The sequence below is a fragment of the Cryptomeria japonica genome, chromosome 9, assembly GCF_030272615.1.
Source record: "Cryptomeria japonica chromosome 9, Sugi_1.0, whole genome shotgun sequence".
Taxonomy (NCBI): Eukaryota; Viridiplantae; Streptophyta; class Pinopsida; order Cupressales; family Cupressaceae; genus Cryptomeria; species Cryptomeria japonica.
The window spans coordinates 240787256-240810558 of record NC_081413.1 but is presented as its reverse complement, the minus strand read 5'-3'; the positions used below and the strand labels follow the sequence as shown (position 1 = coordinate 240810558).

The window sequence follows — 23303 nt, the reverse complement described above, 5'->3', positions numbered from 1 at the left end:
GTATAAACTACCACGGTATCCATCCGACAAATTGATACTGCTAGAACTCATGAGGCAGTTGACAACTCATGACCAAATTTAGAAGAAGAAAAAGAAGCTGTTTGTTGAATTTCCAGTTGTCCTCGGTGACTATGTAGAAGTGTGCCCGAATTTGGCAGCAGCTGAGAAAGCAACAGAGGAATTGGCATTCTACCGCCTGATATTCTACACATCCAGATCTCACTACGATCCATATTGTAAGATCATAAAGGTTGTTGGATTGAAGTTTGTACACAAATTTCACTTAGAAGATTATTGGGCAGGTGCCAAGGATGATCTTGAGGTTGGGAGAAAATGTTTTCCTAACTGCCCTTTGACACCATCAGGGTAGGTGAAATAATGCAGGTGTCGGATCAAGTAAAGGAGGATTTGGACTTAGTGCAACTTGAATTTGAAAAGGTGAAGGATCAACCCATCCAGCCTCTAGATTGGTCAGAGCCTGAAATAGATGATCTGGACATTTTGGCCAGACCGGTTTTGAAATTCACCAAACATTGGGTAGATCGGCATATCAAGAGGTTGAAAGAAGGAAATGTCCACCTGACCTACCAATTGATGGGAAGTCTAGATTCCCATGGTGAGGCTATTGAAGGATCTTCACAAGCCTAGGCTGTAGAGGGAGAAGTTCGACAGAAAGGAGTCGAGCTTGACAAAGGAAAGAGTGCTCCAAAGAGGCCGAGAACATTAAAGAAGAAGGAAGTCCAACAAGAAGCCCAACAGGAAATCTAGTAAGAAGTTCAATAGGAAGACCCACCGCAAAAAAGAGCAAGGGTGGAAAGGATGCAATCGTCGGCTAGCTCTTCCAACGTGCAGGAGGTAGAAATGTTTACGCAAGAAGATCCATTAAATCTACCTCAAGTCAATGTTCCCTACAACGCTCCAACATAGGATGTTCTTAGCATTAGCGCCTCACATAGGCCAAATCAGCCGAGGATGTAAAGACAAGAACTTTCCTCTCATCCCGGAGAGCCACACCAAGATGGTTTCGTACAAGCCATCCTTGGCGAAATGGAAGAAGTCTCACAGGAGCATGAGCATATGGAGATTCAAAATCGACCAATTTCTGCTCCTAATTGGCTGAAGGATAGATTGAGGAAGGAACCAAAAAAAGAAGTAGATCCAACACGAGAGTTGGAAGAACTCCTAAAGGGGATGGATAAATCGGAAGAGAAGAAGGCCCCCTAGAAGTTCTCCAAAGTCGTGAGAGATGAATCTGGATCCCGAATTTTGCATATAGCTGAGCCTGCAACAGATAAAGATAGGAACGAAATCATGCCAGATGACTGCGTAATCAGACAAGTTGATCTAGGGCATGCTTCTAGAGGGTAGGTGATAGAAGACTTTGAAGGATCTTCCCTGGCTATGAGGGAGAAAATGCAGAAATTGAAGGAAAAATGCAGCAGATTGAAAGGTGAAAATAGGGCCTTGAGCGACTATGTCAAGAGATTTAAGCATCCGCTCAGGGAAGGTGATCCTTAATTCATTCCTCCTTCCTCTCTTCCTCGAGAGGACGTTGATGAAGCTGAAACAATCAGGAGAATTGCCCAAAACGCTAAAGAATGGATGGAAGTTGTCTTTGTTGTGGCTGGGAAATTCATTGAAGACCTGGCTCATCTTCTTTCCAGGCTTGTTACCCTTCTCAACAGATTGGAAGTAGTGGAAGGTCTATGGGAGGATGTTCACATTTATCACGACTTAACCATTCCGCGACTACGAGCTCTAATGAAAGTTTCGAAGCAAGCATTAACTGATGGGAAAGTGATTCAGGAGAATTAGATCTGTGATTTCCCTCGATGTTCTTGCGCCGTTTGCTTCGGAAAGAGTATCTTTGAAAGGTTTAACATGGAGTCTTTGACTTTTAGAAGGGTACATGAAGAAATCATCAGCGTGATTGAAGCATTGTTTGCCAAGAAGCTGAATGAAGATGGAGTAACATTGAACTTCCTGAGAATCCAATTGCATGAATTCTTCTTTGTAGGGTCATTTTCTAAGGAACATTTTGAGAATGTTTCAACATTTTTCCAGCACGATGAAGAAGGCGTAGGAAATGATGGTAGAATGGGAGAACTTCTCCAAAAGTGAAGAGGAAATCACCTTGGAATACCATATTGAGAGTGCGCCAAGTGTTAATGTGGGTGAACTAGAAGCCATCATCTCCAAATTCATCACGTATGCAATTAATGAGCGAAACAATGGTTGTCCATTCTTGGACGAGAATCTTTTGATTGAGTAATGGCGACACACTTATTGCTGAAATATTTTGACTAAGTGGCGGCTTGGCCAATGCATGTTGAATGCATGAAGAATTTTTTGCATGCAGCTGCCATATTTATGATTTTATGACAGATTCCTTCCGCATGTCGCTGTCGCATGGAGAATTGATGGGCATTTATTTCTTTATGATGAATATTCATTGTATGTTGGGCGAACTTGATGTAAGTGGTGCATTTAATGCACAAATGGATGCCATTTTTGGGCATGTTTGAATTAATTGTATATGGGTTTCATGGGCATTAATTGCTGATTTCCACCTTGTTACATCATGTGTGGGGAATCTTTTGGGTGAAACCCTAATTAGGGTTTGCATGTCCTCATGGTTTGAGGCTTATATAAAGGGGTGACCCCCCTCATTTGCAAGGGAGGAGAGATTGTATTATGAGATTGTTGCTATAAGTTTTAAAGTAGTCCACTTAATACATTGTTCAAATTGTTGGTGTGTTCTTGTGTTTTAAGACTTGCATGGTCTCACTCTCTTCGTTTAGATTAGATTTGCTTTCAAGTATTTAGATGAACGGGATTTGATAAAGTTGCTTGTTGTGAAGTCCGTGCTCATACCTTTGGTTTGCAGCTGATTGTTGCCGATTGTGCAAGGTTAGTTTGAGCCTCTTATATGTGTGAACTTAACTTCGATCATCCGGTGAATGTTGTTCAAATTGATGGCCTTCATTTGGTGACATGAAAAATTATAACACAACTGTTGAAGATTGCACCGCCTTCGTGTAGTTGTGCTATGCTGGTAAAGTGAAGTGTGGTTTGATTTTGCGCAAGTGATCCTTGTCTCTTTGTTCATAGGGTTAGATTAGATTTAGCATAGTTCTCTCAAGCCTTCCTCTTTACTTTCCGCATATTTTATCCAAAATCCAAAAAAAAAGAGATCTTTTATTGCAAATCATTCGCAAAGTTGTCCTTGAATTCACAAATTCGTCAGAATCTTCTTTGAGAATACGTAAGGCCCCTTGGATTACCAGTAAAACACATCTGTCGACGGAGTCACGTCCATTGCACAAAGGAACCTTGGAGATAGCCGTTTGATCTTATTGCAATCTTAGCGTACGGTTTAACTTTGATCAAGAGAGAGTGAAGTGATCGTTGGGAACTTTATTTTGTGTTAGATGCTGTCCTAAAAAACACGTCAACAGGAGTAGGGTGTGGAATTGTCATGTTTGCTTGACATATTTTAAAGGTAGCTACACAAGGGTTAGGTTTCATTTTTTGAGGGTTGCATGCCATGGAGTTAAAGCTTGTCCAACACTAAAAGAAGTGGAGAGGATAGAGTGCCATAGATTGCACACGGAAGCAAAATTTCAGAAACATGGAGTGGCAATGCTGGCACTTTCTTTTGCAAGTGCACAATTATTTTTGCATATATCATCCACTATTGGTAGTAGTCGTGTTGGCACAAGAAGAAAGGGGAAGGTGAGTGGTGGTGACAAGGGAGGGTCAATTGAAGCTATGTTTAATGTGCAAGCATGGGAATCTACAGAGTCTTCCATTGCCAAATTCTTTTTTTCTCATGCCATCCCATTTCATGTGGCCCATTCATCTTACTTCAAACAAATGATTACAAATGTAGCCACTATTGGTCCCTCATTCATGCCCCCTGGAGATCATAAGCTACAGACTACCCTCCTAGACAAAGAGTATTTCAAGGTTAATGTGCTAATGGAGGATATGATGCAAACTTGGATGAGGTTAGGTTGCTATATTGTGATAGATGGGTGGATTGATGTTAGATGTTGACCATTCATCAATATCATTGTCACATCCCCTAGTGGTTCTTATTTTTTGAAAGCCATGGATTGTTCAAGGAAGCGCAAGGATGCAAATTTTCAGTTTACCATTTTGAGAGATTCCATAGAGGAGGTTGGGGCTGCTAATGTTGTATAGGTGATAATTGATTCAACATGGGTGTGGAAATCAACTGGTTTGATGGTGGAGGGTGCTTACAACACATCTTGTGGACCCCATGTTGTGTTCATGCATTGAAAAATGCTTTGAAAGACATAGGAAAAATAGATTGGGTGAAGCAAGTGGTGGCAGAAGCTAGAGAAATTCAAATGTTCATTTGCAACCACCACACCTTGCTCTTTTTAGGTCATTTTCAAAGGAGTTCCTCAAACCTATCGAGACAAGGTATGCCACTTCATTTTGTTTCAATATATGGAAACATTGGAAAATTAAAATTTTGAAATTTCAAACATTTGCATTCCAATTACATTGAGCCTTATATTGCTTTTAATGAATATAGGTATGCCACTCACTTCATCTTGTTGGAGAGGATGCTTGAAGTGCCTGAGCCTTTGTAGTAGATGATGGTAAATTCTGAGTGGACTAGATGGCCTAATTCAAGATCTACTTAAGGAAAATCCATCAAACAAAAGATCCTTGATGACAATTGGTGGTCCACTGTGAGATAAGACATTGTTGATTTTATTAAAAATTAAATATTAGATTGCTGATTTTCATATCAAATTTCTGATTTTAATATTTTTAATTTATTGTCCAATGTTCCAACTTTCGGAGTTTCTAACTTTTCAATTAACTTGTCGATTAATTCTTTTGAACTTTTTGTTTACATTTTCTAAATATGTTTGCTCTTTCATCTCACCTATTTTAGATGTCATTAGATATGTTGATACAAACTCTCATAGTCTTGGAGAGATATACGAGACATATGACAATGTGCTTGGGAAGATAAAGCAAACAATTTTGGCTAAGGATCCTACTTTGGGTTTATATGAGCAACATTATAGGCCCATTGTGATGCGGAGGTGGAACACAATGAACACCTTGCTTCATATAGAAGCCTATTGCTCTAAATCCCAAACGGTATGCACCAAGGGATGGATGGGTGCCTCCATGTGATGACCAAGAGGTTTTAGATGGGTTCACACGGGTCATTGATAAGATGTATTAAGAGGAGTAGGCTTCAATACTTCCCACACTCTTACTTGACTTTACAAATCTTCGTGATCCACCATTGAGTAAACCACAGGTGAGGTTGGATGGGATTATATTAGCTCAAAGAGATTCTATTGGATGGTGGACATGGCATTGGAGGTATACACCACAATTGAAGTTGCTTGTCACTCGCCTCCTTGCACAGATTGCCGATTTCTCTTTTGTAGAGAGGAATTGGTCCACATATGGCTTTATCCACTCTATCAAGAGGAAAAGACTTACCTCTAGATGAGCAGAGAAGCTAGTGGCCATCCATAGTGCTCTTCGACTTTAGGATCGTCAAACTGCAGTGTATCGACAGACTCCAACTTTACAATGGGATGTTGATCGTGAAGATGTGGCCTAGTTATGAGGAGACACTAGGGTGATTGTTTAGGATTCCATTGGATGACGTGGATGTGGACCATGATAGTGGCAGTGACTCTTAGGGGGACTTTGATTTTGATGCAATGTTGGGAGATGCAAATTAGGGGCAGTAGTGTACTTTGTTTTTTGTATTTTATATCGTAATTGAATATGAAACTATATGGCAGCACTGTAGCCTTTGGAAATTTTGTATGTTATTTTTTAAATTTCACAATGTCACATGCATATTGACAATGTATTCTGAATTATGAATGCACATTGAGTATTGACAATGAATTCTGAACACAAATGTGGTATATTAAGGTTCTATAATGTGCATATGCATGCTTTATCCATGTTTTCATATGAATATAATGTATATATGCATGCTTTATCCATGTTTTCATATGAACATTTAAAATTTCACTATGTATTTTAAATTTTTATTATATTTTATATAGCTGTCCCCTAGCCGTCCCCAAAATTGGCCAAAAACTTTCACAGTCCTAGAAACATGTTCCGTTGTTCCCTGCCATCCCCATCCTAGAGACTCAGGGTTTTGTAGATTCTGTAACATTTCTAATTTGTTTTAAATCAGTGTTCCATGGAAACGCGTTTCCCCCTCCCAGGCCCAAGTCCCCCCGTCCCCTCGTCCCCAACAGCCGTGGAACACTGTTTTAAATGTTATGTACCTCAGCACCTAATAAGATTTCATATTTTCCTTTCTTTTGTAGATGTTCGAACACAAGGAATGTATCAATTGCTAGATCCGGGGTTTATTGGTGTGATATTTTCTTGTTTCAGTGAAGATGCCCAGAAGGTAAGGAAGGTGTAAGTTGAAGAACATTTTTTATGTTGATGAAAAATATTTTGTTTAATGCCTACATATCGTCTTAAGGTAGGACTTTACTGTATTTTCACAGGTTGGTAGGATTCAAGTTATAGCTTTTCAGGCCCTTGATGGGAAGCAAAGAAGCCTGACAAGACTTCCTATTCAAGTAGCTCCATTGCAAGTTGTTGCTGGTTTAGAATCCGAGTCTGGAAGAACTAAGTCAGGAAGCCCTATCCCAAAATCAACTCCTATACGACCAGAGATCATTGATTTAGACCCTCTGAATCCAAAGGCATCAGTCAGTGCTGCTAAGGTAAAAGTATCACATTTTCATTGATATTGTAGTAGATTCACAGGTTCCTATTGTAATGATTACACTAGAGTGAAGGTCTGATATGCATATGTAAAAGTAACTGGGAAAATTTGGAAGATTGGGAGTTTCATGTGTTTCTGGAAGCAGAGAAGACCAATCCCTTTTGCATGTTACAAATTAACTACTAAAACAGCTTGTGATGTGCATCAGGTGGTGTTGCTTGACATATAGTATTAATTACTTTATTTTCAGCCAGCAAAATCATTTTTGAGATCACTTCCATGCAAATTAGCATAACCCATATCTAGTTCTTCATTTCTCTGTTAATTAGGCAGAAACCATATTGAATTTTTCACTTCCCTTTTGATTGGCAGAAGCCCGGTTCTTCAGATAGGGATTTAATTTACAATCTCTCTAAACATATGTGCATATGTTTAACGAGGCATTTGAGAGAAATTAAAAGTTTAAAAGCCAAAACACCATGAAGACTAGCACTTTCTCTCTGATATCAATTTCTTTTTTCTATCCAATATATAATCTGGTTTGATTTTTATTTGATTATTAAAACCAAAAGTATCATAAAATTAATAATATGATTAAAGACTACAATTCTCAACAAATGGTAAATCATATCATAAATCTGGGATTGAATAATGTAATGTTCTCTCCAAGTTTAGGCCTGTTTTAACCATAATTTATACATCTCAACATACTTGGGACTTAAACTAGATTGATTAGGAGAGAAACTATCTTAACATGAATCCAATCAGTGATGACAGAGAAACTTATATCCTAATATGTATTATTAATATACATATATCTTTATATATATTTATATATGTTATTTATTCTCAGATATTATCATTATATATTACTGCAGATGCGGTTCTTATTAAACATTATAATTATCTTATTATTATTATCTAAATTTATATCACTATTAAATTCTGCATAAGAATGTTACCGGGCTTCATATATTAAGCATACATATTAAGCACATCCCCATGCATACCACCAAGAACACAAATGTTACTTCCTGTAACTCAATAACAGTTCTGTTCTAATCTGATCAATGGTCCATTCGATGGTTGTAGATGATATATCTTTTCCTTCCTTGCGATCAATAGTGCCGTCTCATATATATAGTTATGCACTTGCAACCGATTTAGCCAAGTAGACAATTGCTCAAATGAGCAGATCCAGTTAAGGATAAGAGATAAATAAGTTTCCAAATCCATGATGCTGGTTGAAGTGATAATGAGTGCCTTCTTATATCTTGTAATTGAAATGATAAGTCACATTGCAAAAGACAGGACTCGTGTCTATTCATCATTGCCTCCCTTATACTAATTGCATCCCTTCATGTTGCCTTATACATAATCAGTGTCTGATTATTGTAATGACTGATGACTAATTATTATTGTGACTTCTCATAACTTAATCACAATTGCTGACCATAACATTGATTATTATATCTTCCCTAATCATCGATTAGGTATTCTTGACAATGTAGCTAAGGGATGTTGATCATCATGACAATAGCTGTTACTTAATATGAATCTCTTGCTTATCGATCTGTGTTATTATCGATGATTAACCTTCTAACAATATCCATAGGAATTGTAATCGATAGTTAAGATATTTGTCTTAATCAATTACTGATGCTTGTCTATCATTCGCTGTCAATACTAGTCATTCTTATCATAACCTTGATCGACTATCTTCTTTGATGCTTGATTAGCATTACTTAGATTGATATGCGCCACTCGATAGTTATTCTTCGCTTATCAATTCAGGATAAGAGATGGATGAGTCAATTACTGCCATTCGATGATATTCAAGACTAATGATTGATTAGTCGATATTATAATCTCTTTATTTCTTGATTGTTTATCGATGCCAGAGTTTTGTCTTCATAGATGCTTTTATGGTTACCATTACACTTTTGAAACTTACCTTCAAATTTGTCTCCATAGGAGACTTCCTGAATTTAAATGATCTCAAAGAACTAACCTTTGATTGGACGGGGACATCGCAGTCTATTGACAAGCATCGATCAATGCTCCAAGACAGCGACTTATTAATGTTAAACAGTATCGCTCTAAGGAGAAGATGACTAATCAGATGATTAGTCATGAATATTGATAATGATTGATGAACATGAAAATACAATAGTTAGACAGCGATAACATTTGGTACAAAACCAATTTGGTTGTGTTATAAAGAGGCACAATTAAGGGTGATAATGGCAGTGATTAAGATAAAGACAGCCATTGGCATGATTAATGCTTAACAACAATTATGATTAGATAAACCAGTTGTTATGAAAGATATGACTTGCTTAAGGGTATGTATAATTTATTTTTTATTTGAATATTTTCAAGAATATTATTAGTAATAAATATTAATTAAATAATAATTTTTAATAAATAATTAAATTTCAAATATTCATTCGTTGGTAATTAATATATTAATTAATAATAGTAATTGTTTCATTTAGTTTATATATAACGATCAAGGAGGGGACATGACAAATAATAAATTACACTAACCCTGTTAGAGACTATAAAACATAAGACATCAAATGCAGTACGAAACTATAGGAGAACAGCTCTAAGCTCAAAATAATTCATCTTTTAGTTGTCAAGGTTATCCCAATTTATTTAACTGATCTGTAAGGAAAGTTATGTTGATTAATTCTAATCTCCAAGATATGTCATCATATAGCTTCATCTTATCTTAACTAGATTTTTTAGCTTGTATCAGATATGGACCTCGTCAGCCTATCAAAACCTGGACAGAACCATATTCATCTTACCAAAATGTTCTTTCCTACAGTTATTTTCAGATTGAGGATCATCGGTCACTGTCATGCTCCTTATTTTTTCTACTAATTTCCCTTATAGTTATGGATAACTTCGATTCAAGTGCCTTGGCTTTCTTGAGCTTTTAAATTCTCTTCTTTTGGATTATTAAATGGCACTTTATTTGCTTCTATCTTTGTTGTATTATTCTCTTAATTGTTGCTTTTCTCTCAATTTCTTCTACAGTTTTTCCAAATTCATTTACAGTCAAGTAACTACAATTTTATTTCTCAATAACAATGGACAATTCTTCTTAAATTAATTTCATAATTTGCTGTTTGCACTGAAAACATTTAAATTGACTATGTATATGAATCAACTTACAAATTATTTCTCTTACTTTATTATTCATGCTAGCATTATAAGGAATGCCAAGTTATTTTGCTGCTTTTGACATCCGATCATGCGTAGAGGAATCAATCATACCTTTCCCCTTTTCTGACCTAGTGTACCTCTTAAGCCAAAATCCATTTTATTGCGTGACACAGTATTCCAATAACAAAAACAATGAAATGCTTTATCCTCCTCTTGAATGCTTCTATATTTTTATAGTGTTCTCCAAACTGTTTCATGTAATACTATAGTCTAATAAAATGGTTATCAAATTATTTGTTATATTATGTTTTAGACTTGTGCAGTGCATAGGATTCACAAGTTTTTTTAATGAAACATGCTGATCAAAAACATCTAGAGTTTAATCGAGAAGATTTTTTAAGAGGGTGGTTGTTATTCATACATGACTCTGGCAACTCTCTGTTTAATCTATTATTGTCAAGGGCAAATCTTAAATGAGGACTCTTTCCGTCACAAAATGTTAAAATACTCTTTATATAAGATGAAACAGTACACTCTTCAAGCAAACAATGTCCATTGTATGGGCCGTCCAACTCATTTTGATGTGTTTTTTATGCACTTTGAATACACAACAAAATACCAAGTATTCTATCCTCTCTTGAACAAGGAAACCTTATATGCTAAATGATATGATCAAGTAAGGTAACCCCAAGGTTTCTTTAGTCAGGTCTTGACAATGGAATGGATAGACTCAGTGAATATGATGTAATATGCCGGTATCACAAAGGGACTTACGCTTATGAATCACAGTTGGAACCTGCAAACTAACTTAAACAAAGAAGGTTCAAAAGGGAAAGGGTTTAGAGAAATGAATCCTAAGAACAATGATAATAATGAATAATGCTTTGATAGACAAACTCCTTCAAACCAAGCTTTGCTTCGTCATGATAACGACAACTACACACAACTGGTGCGATCCCCTAAGGTAGTGAATGCTTTTCATTATTGCGAATATTTATACAAATACCCAATGTTAGCGCAACTTGAACAAATATCCACAATTGAACTTAGCCACAATAACAAGGTTCAGGCTAACTTTACACTGTAGCTTACAATCAACAAACCACAAAAAGTATGAACCAAATAATTCATCATATATCATCGCATTGCTCCATTAAGATCAATGAACTTTAACTAAACTAATTGAAACTTAAGTAGAAACCATGCAACATGTTGAAATAACACACAAAATCCACCATATCTTCAATGAAAATAGTATGTTTATTCCATCAAGTCTCTGCAACAATTGCTATCTTCCCTTCAACTCTATTCCTACTTGAATCTTCTAATTAGGAACTTCTAACTATTAACCTTTACAAATGAAAAGGCAAAGCCTTTATATAGAGATCCCCATTACAATTTAAGGGTCCAGATTGATTTGAAACCAATGGCCAAGATTTGGACAACAAAACCCTAATGTGGGGTAGTTACAACTAACTCCTCCTTGACCAATGAGATCATTGCATTGCCTTAAATACACGTCCTTTTAGGACCAATAAGAAATGAGGTTAGGTACTTTGAACTTAGTGCCCTCCACATGTGTGATTGTTGATTGAATCAAGTTTAATGCACTTGGATGCTTTGATTTGGAATCGCTTGATTGGTGGATGAAGGTGAGTTGTCGCCACCTCAGCTACTTGCACGCCTTGTAGGTCATCACAAAGAAGTCTTTGTGTTCTGTACAATATCTCTTGATACTCATCATTATCATGTAGCTTTTGACTGATTGTGATGGGCTATATTCCCAAATTGCATCATCTTCTAGCTTTGATTAACTCTTTTGAAACTATTTGCTCAAGAGATGCATTTGTTGCTATTCATCTTCTCTCGCCTTCATGATGCCAATGCTTGATCTTCATGTGTGGTCGTTGCAAGGGCATCCTCCATCCACATTTGTTACGTGTTCATGATGTCCTTGACTGGGATTACTTCCTTGTTGTATTGACCTTGATCTTGGATGTCAAAAAGAAATTCAAGATTGTTGTAACCTCTTTCACTTGTAATGTTTTGAACATTCTTTTCAAGTGATGAAGTCCTTCATGTCATCCATTGTTCATCTTCTTGCATATGTCAATGTTGTTTTCTTTGATCTTGTTGAGATGTTCTTTGATCTTGCTAACACTGTGAAGCTCTTCCTTTTGTTTGTTGGTGAGTCTTCTTTCATGCATCTCATCATTCATGCTTATGAATCTTGACCTCTTCATTACATTGTTGAGTCTTGCATCCAGGCATGAGTTGCACTTCTACATTTGTGATGTTGATATCTTTCTCATGGGGGGTAGTCCTTCTTTCTTCACCATCTTCCTTGATTATCACCTTCTTGTGTATTGCTTTGCAGGACTTTGGAGTGATTGCACATTATAGTGGAGTTTGGAGAGAGTTATGCACTACATTCGCACTCCTTTGTGTGCTTGCAAGAGAGATAAGGAATTCCGGCCCCTATCCTTTTGACTTAGGCAATTTCACTTCATAGACCTTGAATGTGATTGCATTCTTTGAGTGCACTTACAATTGCAAGATTTGTGGGTGCGATTGCAAGAACCTAGTGGATTAGTGCCCTTGTTATCGTCATTGTGAAGCCTTCCTCTTGATTGTTTTGACCTTCTTGAGTGACTTTGATCTCTGATTAGCATTGCACTCATTTTCACCGTTTCTTCATCTTGAACTTTCACTTTTTCTTCATCTTGAGCTTTCACCTTTGTCATGGCTGCACCCTTCTTCGCAATCATCTTGAATGTGTGGATCTTGTCTCTTGCATTCTTCCTTGAAGTGTGCTAAATCTTAATGTTGTCTTTTCTCCTTGTACATCTTATCTCATGCCTCAAGTCCAAATCTTAGTGTTTCTCTTCTTGCCTCAGACCTGCAAAACAAACACATACTGAATTAAAACATTATGAAATGAAAAAGAAGAACACTTAACAAATCATGCACCTTAAAACTTTCAAGTATGAAATAAGAACTCATATCTGGAAATCTGATCTTTGGGTCTGATTTTGTTTCTTTCATGTCTAAATTCATCTCTGCTCCTGTTGTGGACTTTCCTCTTACAGGTCTGATTTCATTTCTGCTCCTGATTCTCCTTATGTTTGCTTATAATTCTGGAAAAAAATGTTGCAAACATCTACCCCAAAGGTCTGCTTCAAGGGTCTGCCACAATTTGCACCTATTCAATGTCGAATCTGGTCATAAAACTTTATTCAAAACCTGCTCCTTTAACTTGCCTTAGGTCTGCTGCAAGGGTTAATCATTGTGTATTATTGCAAATGAATTGATTTTAAACTGGACATCCTATATAGGTGCCATCTTGATTCTTAACGAGGTTAGCTTAATTCAATGTTTTGAATTGTTTTCTTTCACCTTCAAGGGGGCCGACCTTATTTTCATTATTTTTGAATTGTTCAAGGGCTCATGCTATGAGCTGACTTTTGTGATGTTTTCACCCATCACTCCATTGCAAATGGGGACCCCCACTTTTTGCATTCTTCTTAGGTGTTTTCGTTAGGTTGTCTTCTAGCTTGACAATAAGTTTCATAGTTTAGTCCTTTACTTGTGAGAAGAGGTTGGTTTTGTCAGTCCGGGATTGAGGTTAGTTGCCATAAGGGATGGATGATAGAGCATGGAGTGGTAAGTTTGCTTGGAGTTCTGTCAGGAACTGCAAGCGCATCACCTTAAGGACAATAGTTACAAGATCATATTGTGCACAACAACATGTGAAATCCACCTAAGGCTATGAGGAGGCGATCAAAATTGTTCAAAGTTATACATGAAGGTGGTGAAAACCCGCCCTTCATGATTAGATGTGAATGATCAATTCGAATGGTGTGATATGCTTTATGGATCAATATCCTTAAAAAGGAATGTTTGTTGAGTGCTTTGGATTGATTAAGTTGAGCTTGATGAATTAGTTGAGCCCCCTTCGAATGGCTTAAGTCTTGCAAGTATGATAAAAGGTGACGGATCAAGAAACTTTTGTGCAAACACAAGCTTCAACTCCGCCCTTTCATTACATGCAATTCTCTCAAGTCCGCTTAGCCAAGTGATGCATTACACAAACCCTTGCTAAGTCCACCACTCATTTGAGGGAGAATTTCACAAAGGCAAAATACTGGTGGAGTTGCTTACAAGTCTGCCATTCTCCTTGGCACAAGGTGGGAACTCTCACCAAGTCCACCATTCTCCTGGGCACAATGTGGGAACCTCTCCAAAGTTTGCCACAAGTTGAGGGATTTAAGTTTGTAAATGGGTGTTGAGCATTGACAGTCCGCTGCCAATGTGGATGTTAAGTTGGAAAAAATTATAAGTGACAACAATGCAAGACTTGCTCCAAAGTCTGCCATGGTGAGAATACAACACAGGAGATCCTTGTAAGTCCGCCATTGAGGTATGCAACATTGAATACCATGTTAAGTTTGCCAACATCTCTCCAAGACCTTAAAACTCTCACTTGGCTCAAAATTGCACTAAGTTACAAATGATGTAGGAGATTGTCTTTACCTCGCTATTGGTACCGTAAAATAGAATACCGGAGTTTACATAATGTCCGCCATTATGTTTGGATTAGAAATTGCACTATGTAAGTTATCATGCCAGACTTCACATCAAGTCCGCCATGATTCTTACCTCTCAAAACTCGCATTGAAGGCAATCGGACTTGTCATGTTTCAATGCCAAACTTGTCACTAAGTCTGCCAATCATCTTGAATGTCATGTTCCGATACTGGACTTGTCACTAAGTCCGCCAATCAACTTGAATGTCATGTTCCAAGACTAGACTTGTCATTAAGTCAGTGAGTCAATCTCAATATTTTGATTCAATGCCGGACTTATCACTAAGTCCGCCATTCAAAAAAGGTGATCGGCTTGTCATTTAATTGAAATAAAAACTCAAGGTGAGCTGCGATTTGCAAATGAGATAGAGGCCGACCTAGACATGAGGAATACAATAAAACGTGTAGAGAGATGTAGGACTAAGCCGACCTGATGTTGTCTCCTCTGACGTGAATCAGACATAACCCTAGCCGAGCCTTCCACAATGAGTTTAGATCCATACAAATATAAGGCAAGAACATTCATTTATCACATTTAAACTTCATTCAAATCAAAATTTGAGCAGTGAATTACAACAGCAGATCAACAAAGTGAAGTACAGAGACATGAATCCAGGCATGAGGATGTGAGTTGAGGTGAATCTTGTCAAGGAAAAGTAGCAGAGATGAAGCAAACTCAGGTGGAAATTAAAAACAACACAATCTGATTCAAGGTTAAGGAAGGAATTGCAAGACAGAACAGGGACAGATCTAAATCACATAGGCAGATCAGACCTAACAGAAACGAATTCGGCAAAGTTAGATCCAAATCAGGAACAGATTCCAGTCGGAGAAAGGGTGAATTTTGTGTAGAATTCAGACCCCAAGTTGACATTGAGTGCTGAAGGAAGTAATTTGTGAAAAGAAAAACTATACCTGACTGGATTTTCTCACTAAACTGAGCAAAATAGACCTGAAGCATCAAGATTTCTAGATTTAGAGAGTCATTTCCAGATTTGAAAGGGTTTTGAAAACATGATCAGTGAAGTCATTTTTATTCATGAAGTAAGAGTGTAGGATTAAGTTTTATATTTAAATTTTCTTGATTCAAAATATATTTGTTTTCAGGTCTAATACAAAGGAATGTGAGGAAGTCAAGGCTTCAATGAGCAAAAGGAAGATGACACTACAAAGCAAGTGTAGAGATCAACATCAAGAAAAAAAAGGTAAGACAATCTTGAATTTCCTTCGGAAATCCAAGAATCATTGCTAGTACAACAAGGAGACAATCTAAGACAAGGACAGTGAACACAAAGCGAATTCCCTAACATGAGAGTGAAATGCAAAGCATCACAAGGAATTCCAAACGTCATTGAGAATGTCCAAGACAAAGAAGTGTTTCAAGATTTCCGAAAATTAAGATGAAAAGTGAAAGTGATCAAGAGATAGTTTCAGAAGAGTTAATCAAAGTTAGAAACTTGATCACTTAAATGACACAATTTGGGAATATGTCCCACTACCTTCATCATGTTGAGCGATTTGGATAATGTTGAGTATCAAGAGATATGTCTTAATCTCAAACACTTTGTGATGATCTAATAGGAAAGCTAAGGTGGCATCCTTCTCATCATCAACCAACCAATTTGTGACAAGTTAGCACATCCAAATGCATTGAACCTAATTCATTTCATGGTGGAGCAAGTGACACATGGCACTTTATTAAAGTTCACATACCTAACCTCAATTCTTATTGGTGCACATTTAGAGGACATGTGTCCATCTGCCATCATATTGTAACTTTCTCATTGGCCAAAGGGAGTTTGTTATAACAAACCCTAATTAGGGTTTTGTTGTTAAATCTTGGCCATTGATTGGAGAATCAATCTAAGCCTTCAAAATGTAATGAGACCTCTATAAAAGGCCCAGTCTTCTCATTTGTAAAGGTTAATAGTTAGAGATTAGTAAGTAGTAGTAGGAGGAAGCTTAAAATTGTTGCCAAGTTATGTGGAAATCAATTCAATACTTTCATTGAAGTAATGGTGTATCTTTGTGTTGTTTTGACATTTTGCATGGTTTCTTGTTACTTCTCAAGATTAATTAGAGTTCATTGATCATGGTGGATGCTTATAAAGATATTGTGATGAATTTCTTGGTTCATGTGGTTTGCTGATTGTAAGCTACAATGTAAAGTTAGCCCGAACCTAATCATTGTGCTAAGTTTGATTGTGGATAGCTGTTCAAGTTGCCCCAGCACTGGGTATTTAAGTGATGTATTTGCAATGTGAAAATCTTCCATTTCCTTAGAAGATTATATCAAGTTTGCGTAGTTGTTATCATCATGGTGAGGCAAATCTTGGTTTGAGGGAGTTTGTCTATCTAAGTAACATTCATCGTCATCATTGATCTTAGGAGTAGCATGGTCTCTCTAAAACCTTTAACTCTTTTGTCTTTATTTTCCAAAGTTTGTAAGATCTCATGTTCCAGGAGTTCATAAATGTAAGCACCCTTGTGATTCCAGCAAAATCACATCAATTTCGCCGAGTCTATCCACATTGTTTAAGTTGCATAGTTCGCATTGTAAACCCTGGGGTCAACTCATTCTATCATGTTGCATAGCATATGAGGTTTCATTGTTCAAGAGACAATAGAATACCTTGGTATTTTATTCTGTGTTTGAGGTGCATAAAAAACCCATCAACACTGAGCTCCTTAACTTTCTTCCATTTCATCCATACGCCTATGATAACCTTATTAAGGTCAGCTTACATTGCATGTTATACATTTTTATCTTGTTTATTTCATGTTCTAGGTCGGCCCTATTTCACTCTCAAGCACTTGCATTTGCACTTTCTTGCCCTAGGTCGGCCTTATGCATTTTCACACCTTGCATAGCATATATATACACCTGTCGGGGATTCATTGTTAGCATGTATTTCCAACTTGCAATTCTAGCTCTGCTCTGCACTTTTATTGATTTGGGGTTTTACCAGCAGTTATGCACAAAATTGTTATTTTTGGCTTCACATATACAATTTTGGGTTTTAAGACTTGCCATGTAAGATTTCGGATTTCAGGCCTGCTCATGCATGATTTCGGGTTTTGAGGGTCTTCATGTACAATTTCGGAAATCTGACCCTGCTGTGTATAATTTTGGGAATTTTAGCAGCTTATGTATAATTTCAGGATTGTGATGAAGTCGTGTATAAGCTTGTCTTTCACCCAAAGTTTCCCCCTCTTTGTAATTTTGCAATCAACACTTAGCTCCTTCACTGAATGCTTGACCTCTTTTTGCTGAAAATTCACCTCTGAAATCCTTCAGTCTGCATTAGGCCACATGAAAATCTGCTACTCAGGTCTGCTCTTCAGGGATACAAAGGTTAATATTTGGGCGAAATTGCAAGGGGACCTTGCAATTCTACCCTTGTCATAACTACAGTAAGATATCTAAGCTCACCTTTCAGGACTTCACCTCCAATCCCGGACTCACTCTTGTTGGTGTTGGAAATAAGCCACACCCGGACCGACGATGGACTGGTTCAAGAGGGGCCAGTAGGTCAGTGGTAGAGCACTCCAGCAGCGTATGGAAGGTCCTAGGTTCAAGTCCTAGCTGGTCCATGTCTCAACATGGTATCAGAGCCAGGTCCAGGCTAGGAGCCCCAAGCACACGAGAGGTGTGGCTTAAGGGGGGGTGTTGGTGTTGGAAATAAGCCACACCCGGACCGACAATGGACTGGTCCAAGAGGGGCCAGTAGCTCAGTGGTAGAACACTCCAGCAGCGTATGGAAGGTCCTAGGTTCGAGTCCTAGCTGGTCCATGTCTCAACAATTCTTAGATTTGGTAAGACAAAACTCTCCCACCTAAGGCTAAAGATGACAAAAATGCTTCCAAGCTGAGACTCAACTCAGACAAAACACCTAATCTAGCCAGCGAAAACAGGGGTCCCCATTTGCAATGGGGCAATGTGTGAAAACGTCACAACACACTTCTCATGAAACAAGCTTTAAAAAGTTTATAGAAAGGAGACATCCATCCAAAGAGCTTGATAATCTATCAGAAGTGCTGGTAAAATGTAAGGGGTTCATCTTCAGATTACATTTCTGTGACACATGATTGGAATCTTCGATTATCAGAACTACACGTATTCCAAACCTGAATTTCTAAGTCTAGCACATCACTTTGTTGGAGCTACATACTCCTTATAGTATTTTGGTTGAAGTTACATACTTCTTGTAGTCTTTCTATTGTCATAACATCAACATCAGTGAAAGAATTTTCAATATTTGATAGTTTCTTATAATCATATCTGTTTAAGAATTTGAAAATGTCTTGGGAAGAACCTAATGGATGCCTTGCAAGATTCTTGAGAGCTGCAGATGATATTCGCAAGTTTATAGCCATATCTGTTTGAATCACATGCATGGCAATTCCTTTTCTCATCACCGATCTCTCATGCAGATATGGTAACTATTAGTTGACTAGTTTCTGGAAATTTTTTTAAGTGAACATATATAATTATTAATAATACTTCTTAGTTTTGAATGTCATAAAGTCCTCTTTTTCACTGGACTCTCAAATTTCTTTCAATATTCAACTAATTTGAGAGAAACTGGATGTACTATGGATAAAACACAGGCATTCTTTGCCTTACAGATGTTCTGTATGCTTCTCATTCCCTTCAGCTCTGCAGGTCACTCAAACTGTTCTTTCACTTATTCCTGTTCCATGCTGTCAGTCAATGTCTAGTTTTTGTGATAGCTTCATTCTGTTTTAAACTGTGAAATGAATTTGAGGGCAAAGTATAGTATAAATACTGTTCCTATTCTGAGTGCAAAGATAATACTCCTCCATCGTGCCATTGGAGGCTGGCTATCAAGATCAACAATGTGTGACACTTTTCTTGCTGGAGGAATATTCAAACAAGAAGAAGCATACAGAAATATCCAAATTATTAAAACAATTATATCATTCACCCCATTATATTGATTTGGCATGAGATTTATTCATGACCAATTCCAATTTGACTTGGACTGGAGCATATCAAGGTCAGGACATGAATTTTGCTTTACTTATTTTGGATAACTCTGATGTTCTAACTTTGAGGGGGTGAAGCGTGAGAGACATATAGAAACTGGGACAGACTTAAGGACCTTTTAAGGCGCAAGGTCATGTAAACCATCATTTGCAGATGCAAAATATGATGCTTATTGAGGACTTCTTTGTGAGAGCAGATCCCCAATTTATTTCCAAGTGATACTTTTACATGTAGCATACATAGCATAAACAAAATTCACAGGACTTCATGCTCGTAGAGGATTAACGTGAAAGGCTGGGTTCTTCGGCTTGAATCACAGCGATAGTGCTCATATAGTCATCTCATAACCATTTTGTGAAATCCTAGTCAGATCTTCAGTGACATCAACCCCCAAGAGCAGACCACTTTGTTTTTTAGACCACTTGTTGCTGATTTGGGGATTATTTTATTGAAGCATATAACCTTTTTGCAACGTTGACACATTTTAATATTTTTTTGTTATTCTGTCATTGATTCATTAGCTTTAGTCTTTTAGAAATCAGTCGTATTAGGCTTTAGGAAATTCCTGTTGACCATTGTTGGACTCTAGAAACATTGATGTGATTTCAATTTCTAGTATTTGCAAATTATTAGTTTATGAGTCATGGATGACATTGAGTATCTGTTTTGGCACATCTTTCAGATTTTTCTTGTGCTGCATTTTCAGATTACAGACAAAACACAAACTGCTTTGGACAAATTCTTTGATCATGCTGATGCTGAAATATCTGGTAGAAGGGACACAATGGCTCAAGATTCAACCATGCCTTATCACAGTGGCAGTGGGAAAATTAAAAATGATGATTTGGATTCAATGGATTTGACTTCCAGGATGCAGGAGGCTGTCCATCGATCACATTTGGATATTAGGTTGTTATCATTTATCTTTGTTGTAAGCTTGCTTTACTAATACTTTGGTTTGTGATGTATTGCTTCTGTGTGCTTTCATAAGCATTGTGTTCTTAATAGTTATTTAGACTTATTCCATGTCTTCTATCTTGAGTTTGATAGGTTGCAGAAATGGTGAGGAATGCAGATTTAGGATGTTCTTGTCACAATTGTGCTGCAAAGAAATCATCTTGATGGCTAATATCTGAGTTATTGGAGTGGGCATTTGAAATATTTTAGAGTTTGTACAATGTTTTGTTTTTAAAGTTTTGGTTGGAGAATAAAGCTAGCTTAGTTAAGAAAATATGGAATTAATTCCTCATACATAACAGAGTATCAACTGTTAAGCATAACCCGCATCCTCAGGGTTACACTAATTTAAATACAAGATCTGTTAAGGGTCTCACTTCCAAATATATGTCAACTTAAATACAATCAAAGCAAGGAGGGCTCAATATCAAAGGTGGGTAGTTTTTCAAACAAGAAATGGCTATGAGAATGGTTTTGAGGCTCTATAAAACACCCCACACTTCTTGGGCTGAAATTCTGAATAGAAAATACATTTCACCCACCAGCCCAGCAATCTTGAAGGATTATTCGGCTCAGATACTTTTTTCTGTTGGTAGATATACCTGAAATGGTTTGGCACTATTGTTTAAGGGGATAAGTTGGCAGATAGGAGATGTCACTGAAATAAAAAATTGGACTGATTCTTGGAATCAGTACTCACCTCTCACCAGGTTGCAATGCAGGGAGCTTCAAATTACTATCAAAAGGGATAGGCTGGTTGCTATGACTGCCTCTTAAGGAAACAAATATCAATGAATCCTGAAGTTTTTCAACCCAATCAGGAAATTAATTGGCTAGGTAATTAATCTTTTCAAAAGTGAGTTTCTTTACAAGTAAATCCTCTCAAGGGTAAAGAAAGATACATACATATGGGCAACTCAGGATACATGTCATTGTACCATTGCTTCCTCATAGTGACACTTAACAGGACTACCCCTAGTTGTATTTATTTCATCTCCAACTTTTTCATGGTCACTACTATCATTGTCATTGCTGGTGGCCAGGTTTTATGAGTGTAATCATTGCAATGCAAGTTTAGAGAACTGAACTATGAGGGAAAAAAAATCAGACATTTGATGGACATTTCTTCTTCAAACTTTGAAAAACATTGGAAAAAAAAATATAAAAAATGGAACAATGGACTTACCTGGAGTGGTTTCTATGTTCTAAAATGCTCCTTCAAACCTTGCTGTTTCCTCTCTTTTTTCTCTCATATAACTGCTGCTTCTTTCACCTTTTTTGCTCTTCTAAACAAAATGACAACACAATGAGAAAATTAGGGCTTTTTGCCTATTTAGGGTGAGCTGCAGGTGTGGGGGCCACTTAGCAAAGCATATCTTTTTGAAATTTAGTTATTTTTTTTGAAAAAAAGGGACATGTTCAGGAGGGACGGCCAGCTGTCCCTGAGACAGTTGAGGGATGTCTTGGACGTCCCCAACTGTCCCCCCTGGATGTGTCCTACATTTTTTCAGGTTTCCAAAACGTCTCCGGCAAAATTGCAGACACTAGGTACGAGAAGGGGATGTTTCTCATCGTCCTCCCATCCCCCAAACGTTTTTGTTTCCGAAACGGGCGCAAGAGGGGAAATGAGTCCCCAGGTAACACTAGAAAATCGCGATGCTAGGATTAGCAAACAAACAAATACCAAGCCCCTAGAAAGTCACCAACACCTAAGAGTTGAAAACATCACATGCTGGATTTTTGAGTGATCCCAAGAAGAGCTAACAAGCAGTAGAATTACTTGAACAGAGTTTGGAGGGTGTCATGACTACAGTTCTGATCATTTGTGATCTCTACATAGCCACCCAACAAAGGATCATTACTTCCACCATAGTCATGTATCAACATTTCATGACAATGGAAGATCTCATTTGAAGAATCAATGAGCCTCTTGGTCTCCTTCCTACCCTGAAAATGTAGCATGTTGCCTGGTGGCAGAGCAGGACTTTCTGCACAATGTTTTGTAGCAATGTTTGGATAGTGCAGTTATCATACATTGCTTAGGCATATAGATATGCTATCAAGTCATCATCTACACAAACATCATTGAAGATTGTTTGAAGACTCTTTAGGCAATATAAGAAACCAAGGTTCATTTCTTGGTGGCATTTAATGAGTTGATCCACAAAAGTTTCCATTACCCCTAAGATCATGCAACCAATTCCTTTTCCTCCGTTGAGGCCTACCAAGAACTTTTGGTACATGAAGCACAAGAAGTAGTTGCTTTGTAAGACTGGCCCAACAATCCCAAAGTGGAAGATTGTACTAAAATTATTTGGCCTTCAACAATTTTGGAAGTAGAGTTCAACGGCACTATCAATAAATGTCAAGAATTTTGTTCTTCACTTATTTTCAATTTTTTTTTTTGTCAAGATGGATTTGCCCAAACAATCGCCTTTTCCCCCAAGTGATGCATTAGTTACCTTGGTCAATTGTCCTATTATTTAATTCATAGTTTTCCGAGTTAACTTCCCTTTCCAATAAGTTTTGTAGTTTTCCCAAAACGCTTCTCAGATTGATTGGACTCACCATTGTAAGGTGTGCCAATAAAGAAATATCTGACTTCGGCTATTGAAAAATCTCTAGTCGTCACAAGGACATCAATCTAAACTGTGGCAAAAGAACTTGCTGACTTTAGAATCATGATAGAACCCAACCAAAGTGTGTTGTGTGTTCAAATATCTACCATTAATAGCAACAAGGCAACTATAGTCACTAGTGGCATTTTCTCAAAGCCTAAAGGCAGCCAACGTGCATTCAA

The 23303-nt window shown here is 37.4% G+C and overlaps 1 protein-coding gene across 2 annotated transcripts in view; it reads left to right on the top strand.

Annotated features, from left to right (window-relative positions):
• Positions 1–23303, top strand: part of LOC131037185 (uncharacterized) — a 53003-nt gene that overhangs the window by 18390 nt on the left and 11310 nt on the right. For both annotated transcript variants that reach the window (XM_059211179.1, XM_059211180.1), the window contains 3 exons: positions 6360–6445; positions 6549–6770; positions 20253–20455. In XM_059211179.1, coding sequence (XP_059067162.1) covers positions 6360–6445; positions 6549–6770; positions 20253–20455 — 511 coding nt within the window. The remainder of the gene's footprint in view (positions 1–6359; positions 6446–6548; positions 6771–20252; positions 20456–23303) is intronic.